The sequence below is a fragment of the Neophocaena asiaeorientalis genome, unplaced genomic scaffold, assembly GCF_003031525.2.
Source record: "Neophocaena asiaeorientalis asiaeorientalis breed wild unplaced genomic scaffold, Neophocaena_asiaeorientalis_V1.1 scaffold226, whole genome shotgun sequence".
NCBI classification, from domain to species: domain Eukaryota; kingdom Metazoa; phylum Chordata; class Mammalia; order Artiodactyla; family Phocoenidae; genus Neophocaena; species Neophocaena asiaeorientalis.
This window is the reverse complement of record NW_020173037.1, coordinates 514307-519787: the sequence shown is the minus strand read 5'-3', so window position 1 is coordinate 519787 and position 5481 is coordinate 514307. Positions and strand designations below refer to the sequence as shown.

Sequence of the window (5481 nt, the reverse complement as noted above, 5' to 3'; positions counted from 1 at the left end):
ACGGGGCTGACACGGCACCGCCCGCCCTGCCTCCCTGAGGACCCCGCGGGGCACGGCCGTACGCGGACACTCACGTGGCTGAGCGGGGGCGGCCCGCCGGGAGCCGCGGCGGCTCGGAGTTGACGCCGGGGACGACATGGCGGGCTGCGCGACAGAGACGCGGGCTCGCGGGAACGCTCCCTGAAGACCCCCGCCCGTCTCCCCTCGCTCCGGCCCCCCGTCCCTCGGCCCTCCCCCCTCTAAGCCTGTTTCTTTCTGCCTCGGGCACTCAGTCAACTCCAATTCGCCACCTGTCCTCCGCATCTATTTCCGGAGGTCGAGCGGTTGGATTCCTGATTCCCCCCGAGTTTTGACGTATTGTGCTAAGTGTACTGTGGGCCACACATTCATAAGCCTGCCTCTATCTTAATGCACGTCTAAGCCGTTGATCCTGCAGGGAAGGCTCCCTCCGCGATGGTCTTCGACAAGGTTCCAGCGCTCGCGCCCGCGCTCGCCCCCGCGCTCGCCCCCGGGGCACTTCTGCGCCCGGGCCGGATGTGCTCACTCGCCGAGGACCCCGCTCCCTTCAGCCCGCTAAGGCTCCGCCCCTCGCAGGACCCCGCCCCCGGCCTCAGGGGCACTTCCGGGCCCGCAGAGCTGTGCTCACTCACCGGAAGTCCCGCCCCCGCCCCGTTCCACTAGGCACTTAAGGCCCGGGTGTTGTGTGCGCACGCGTGGGTGTTGCTGGGCGTCATGGCGGACGCCGGGTCTGGCGTGAGGGGTACTCTGCTTCAGTTACAGGAGTCATTGTCCGCGGCCGACCGCTGCGGAGCGGCGGTGGCCAGTTGTCAGCTGCTGCGGGGCCTGGGGCAGGAGTGCGTGCTGAGCTCCGGCCCTGCGCTGCTGGGTGGGTACGGCTCCGGGCTTCCAACAGCCCGTAGCCCGGCAGCCCTTGCGGGTCCGGCGTGGGCGCCTCGGGCGGTGCTTTCACGAGCTGTTCGGAATTCGTGATGTGTGTAAAAGTGGTTTGTCGGCTTCCTCTTTTCTTAACGGCAGAGGAAAGGTATTTTAAAACGAAAGGTGGTGAAAATGACCCGAATTTGGGATCATTGCTATCCGCGGTGGGGAGGAACAACGAGAGGAGAGTATTTTCTTCCACCTCAGTGTCGCCTAAACCCACCAGCACCTTTTCCAAACCCCTGTATTTGCTGAGAAGCAAGCCATGCTGTTCTTTTAATTCTTTAGCAATGCCTAGATGAGAACTTTTCCTTTTGCAGCAAAAGTGCCTCATTTCAGCATTTTTAAATGTGTCATCGCGTGAAAACATCTGTGATATTCCCTTTTTTTAAAAAAAGGGAAAGTGAATCTTTTATTTTTTTATTTCGTTAATTTTTGGCTGCATTGGGTCTTCGTTGCTGCGCGCGGGCTTTCTGTAGTTGCAGCGAGCGGGGGCTGCTCTTCGTTGCTGTGCACGGGCTTCTCACTGCGGTGGCTTCTCTTGCTGTGGAGCGCGGGCTCTAGAGCGCAGGCTTAGTAGTTGTGGCGCACGGGCCGGCCCAGGGCTCGAACCGGCGTCGGCAGGCGGATGCTTGACCACTGCGCCACCTGGGCAGTCCCAGTGTTATTCCCTTTTAAAGCCGCAAGTAAGCAGACTCTTCATGTTGTGTCCGCTTAATTAGAAGGTAGATGAGATTTTCTTCCTAAGAAAGTCATTGTTGAATAAGGTGGAGAAATACAGTAAGCAAAGTCTTGAAGAAGATGCTGTGCAGTACCTATATGTTGTCAGGGGTGTATTAATGGGGAAATTAATGACCAAACAGCAGCATCATTGTGTAAATGCTTTCTAGTCTGAGTTCTAGGAGTTCAGTTCTGTTCCTTTAGTAACGTTTCGTAAAGCAGTTCCAGGTCCACTCTGCATATCCAGGGTGTGTCCTTTCACTTGAGAGATTATAGGGGAGTGTACTAGTTTTCTGTTGGTGCTAAAACGTGCCACTGGCTTTCTGTTTACAACAGTGCAGGTTTGTCAGTCTTATAGTTGTGTGGTTGGAAGCCCAGCACGGGTCTCATCAAGCTGAAACCAAGGCAGCAGGTAGGGCCACTTCCCTTTTCTGAAGGCTCTGAGGGAGAATTCTTTTCCTTTTTCATTCAGGTTGTTAGCAGACTTCAGTTCCTTGCAGTTGCATCACTGAGGTCCCTTTTTCCCTGCTGGCGTTCCTTGCTTCTAGAAGACCCCTGCGTTTCTTGGATTACACTGCCCCCCTCCCCCTTCCTCCATCTTCAAAGCCAGCAGCAGAGGGTCAAGTGACATGCTTGGAATCTGTCCTGCTTTCCTGTGCTCCCTCTCCTTACTCCCTCTTCCACTTGTGAGGGCCCTTGTGATTGCATTGGGCCCACCTGATGGTCCAGGATGCTCACCAGTTTGAGGTCAGCTGATTAGCAACCTGATTTTCATTCGCCATGTAAAGGTAGCATATTCACAGGTGTGACACTAGGAATTAGGGTTCTGGCATCTTTGGGGCCATTATTCTGCCTACCTCATTGCTGTGGAACATCTAGAATTTCCCATTTTCCTTGTCAAAATACGGCAGCCTTAGGCTAGTGTTTTATCACTTAAGAGGCTGAATTGAGAAACAAGCAACACCTTTAGGGTGGGTTTATGGAGTACCTTGGCAGCTCTCTTATTTGTTTTGTTTGTTTGTTTTTTCCAGCATTACACACGTCCTTAGTTTTTTCCAGAGATTTTGGTTTGCTTGTATTTGTTCGGAAATCACTTAGCGTTGATGAAGTAAGTTGAAGATTTTCACTTTGCTCTTCTAGTATATTCCTTCACGTTGAGGTGACCTTTTTTCTTAGCCATGTTTCTGTAATGTTTATTTTTTTTATTATAGTTTCGTGATTGTAGAGAAGAAGCCCTAAAGTTTTTATGTGTTTTCTTAGAGAAAATTGGCCAGAAGGTCACACATTATTCTCTCGATATTAAGGTAAGGGGGAAAAAACATACCTCGTTATATACCAGTGTCCCTTTTAACTTATGATGTTAAGTTAAACTTAATTTTATTTCTGCCTTTCTTGTTGGGGAGTTTATTTTTGCTTGATTGTGTTAGAAATTAAGTGGCTATTTTTTTTTTGTGTGTGTGGTATGCGGGCCTCTCACTGTTGTGGCCTCTCCCGTTGCGGAGCACAGGCTCCGGACGCGCAGGCTCAGCGGCCATGGCTCTCGGGCCTAGCCTCTCCAAGGCATGTGGGATCTTCTCGGACCGGGGCGCGAACCCGCGTCCCCTGCATCGGCAGGCGGACTCTCAACCACTGCGCCACCAGGGAAGCCCCTAAGTGGCTATTTTTTAAAAAATTAAATGAGCTAAGGCCCTGGTGGAAAGTATTAAATTGTAATATATACTGGTATCGCTCCTCCCAGGTGTAGTTTTAGCTGTTAAGTCTTAGTTATAAGAACTAAGGTCTTATTGATGATTTTGATATGTCTCCTTTTAAAACCTAGAATACTTGTACCAGTGTTTATACAAAAGATAAAGCTGCTAAGTGTAAAATTCCAGCCCTAGAACTTCTTATTAAGGTAATTAAAACATATTTCTAAGCGCATGTGTTTTCTATTAAATATATATCTTGAGCTGAAAATTGGAGTTTTGGGTTATGTTTTGGGTGAGAGATGTTGTAGAATCACATTGATGTGTGGAGAAGATGCATGTTTCCCAGCCATCACCCAATAACAACCTTGGTATTTTGCCCTCACACCCTTCTGGGTAGCAAAGGGAGAAGTTCGGTTGTGAGGGGTATGAAGGGAAGGTAGCGCGGAGTGTAAGGAATTGACTGCCCCTCCATTACTCTTACCCTTACTGTGAAAACCTAACCGCTGCTAAGAATTGCCAAAGTTCATCTCATTGTGTCTTTGAATGTTTTCCTAAAACCTTACACTGGGATGGGTCTGTGTGTTCTGTGTAAGTGGTCATTGGGCTCACTATCATCTAGGTATCTGTTTAGATGTGTCTCTCTTTTAGAATTTCTTTGGGTCTTGTTGGTCCTTGTCTTAATATGTCTCTGAGAACATGTGTCTAGTCATAGTATACCTTTCTTGGGAAGGTGAAATTAAGTCTACCTCCCCTTCCCCTTTGTAGCCCCTGTGTTTCCACCACCCACCTCAACCCGTCCTCCCAAATAACGTGGCTGGATTAGAGCCCTGAGAGGCGGAGAGTGAGTGCCCTAGAGACACGTGGGTGTGGAGGTCCGCTGCGTGTGAGCAGGTGCGGTAGATGGAAGCCTTTTTGCTGCTGTCTCTGTACACTCGGCTACCTTGTGTTCTTTCAGTTACTTCAGACTTTGAGAAGTTCGAGCCTCATGGATGAATTTAGAGTTGGAGAGTTATTTAGCAAGTTCTATGGAGAACTTGCATTGAAAACAAAAATACCAGATACAGGTGAGCTGTATTTAAATGTTATTTAAAAAAATATTTTAACAAATTAAACAATTATTAGCATAAAACGTAGGTTTTCTCTGCCATGGTATTTATGTGCTTTACAGATGAATTCTTTTTACTGAAAACAAACCAAAATGGAGACAAGAAACAATGTGTGAAGTCTTATAAAAATTGTAATCTTTACAAAAGATTTCTTTTAATGGAAAACTCACAACGCGTGTCAAGTGTAATTTAGTTTATAATAATAAATTTGCATAAAACATATCACGGAAGATTCAGTACATAAAACTAGATATTTTGTGTGGCTTATCGTGAAATTATTTTGAACTGAACATCCTTTCATTTTCTTATTTGTGCATTTTTGTTTATTTAAATGATTTTAGGCCTAAATTTGTCCAAAATTTATTTTTCAGTTTTAGAAAAGATATATGAGCTCCTAGGAGTATTAGGCGAAGTTCATCCTAGTGAGATGGTAAATAATTCAGATAAACTCTTCCGGGCTTTTCTGGGTGAACTGAAGACCCAGGTATGATAAACTTTATGATCTTCTTTTCTGCTTACATATATCTGGTGAATTTTTCTCTTTTAATGATATCTTGTTAAAACTCTCCTTTCAGATGACATCAACAGTGAGAGAGCCCAAACTTCCGGTTCTGGCAGGGTGTCTGAAGGGACTGGCTTCGCTTCTGTGTAACTTCACTAAATCCATGGAAGAAGGTATCGCTTGATGGCACCTGAGTTTCTTTATTCAGAAACTACTGGTCTAAAATGAATTACTTTGTATTTTTTTGAACGTTTATACCAGGTGTGGATTCGCATGCGGCTGGGAGAGACAGTAGAGAGATTCCACGTGTCCTTCACCCGGCGTCTCCTGATGACGTCTGTCATAGCTGTAGCACGATAGCGCAGCCTGATAAAATCTGTGGGCCTTGCTCAGGTTCCACATGCTTCGTGTGCACACATTTGTGTGTTGGGTTTAGTTTTGTGCAGTTTCAGCAGGTGTGGACTCGTGTATGCACCATGGCGGCCAGGATACTGAGCAGCCCGTCACCAGGAGGATCTTTTTTGCTCCC

At 47.5% G+C, this 5481-nt stretch overlaps 2 protein-coding genes across 5 annotated transcripts in view; one reads left to right on the top strand and one right to left on the bottom strand.

Moving 5' to 3' along the window:
* The window catches only part of MCM4 (minichromosome maintenance complex component 4), an 11653-nt gene extending 11515 nt beyond the window's left edge, over positions 1–138 (bottom strand). Inside the window, exon 1 of the mRNA XM_024742559.1 lies at positions 75–138. Within this exon, the coding sequence (XP_024598327.1) occupies positions 75–138 (64 nt within the window). The remainder of the gene's footprint in view (positions 1–74) is intronic.
* A 592-nt stretch (positions 139–730) lies between these two features.
* The window catches only part of PRKDC (protein kinase, DNA-activated, catalytic subunit), a 149612-nt gene continuing 144861 nt past the window's right edge, over positions 731–5481 (top strand). For all 4 annotated transcript variants that reach the window (XM_024742667.1, XM_024742668.1, XM_024742666.1 and 1 more), the window contains exons 1-7: positions 731–886; positions 2688–2764; positions 2868–2960; positions 3476–3550; positions 4300–4408; positions 4822–4934; positions 5026–5125. In XM_024742667.1, the coding sequence (XP_024598435.1) occupies positions 733–886; positions 2688–2764; positions 2868–2960; positions 3476–3550; positions 4300–4408; positions 4822–4934; positions 5026–5125 (721 nt within the window). In that variant the 5' untranslated portion in view covers positions 731–732. The remainder of the gene's footprint in view (positions 887–2687; positions 2765–2867; positions 2961–3475; positions 3551–4299; positions 4409–4821; positions 4935–5025; positions 5126–5481) is intronic.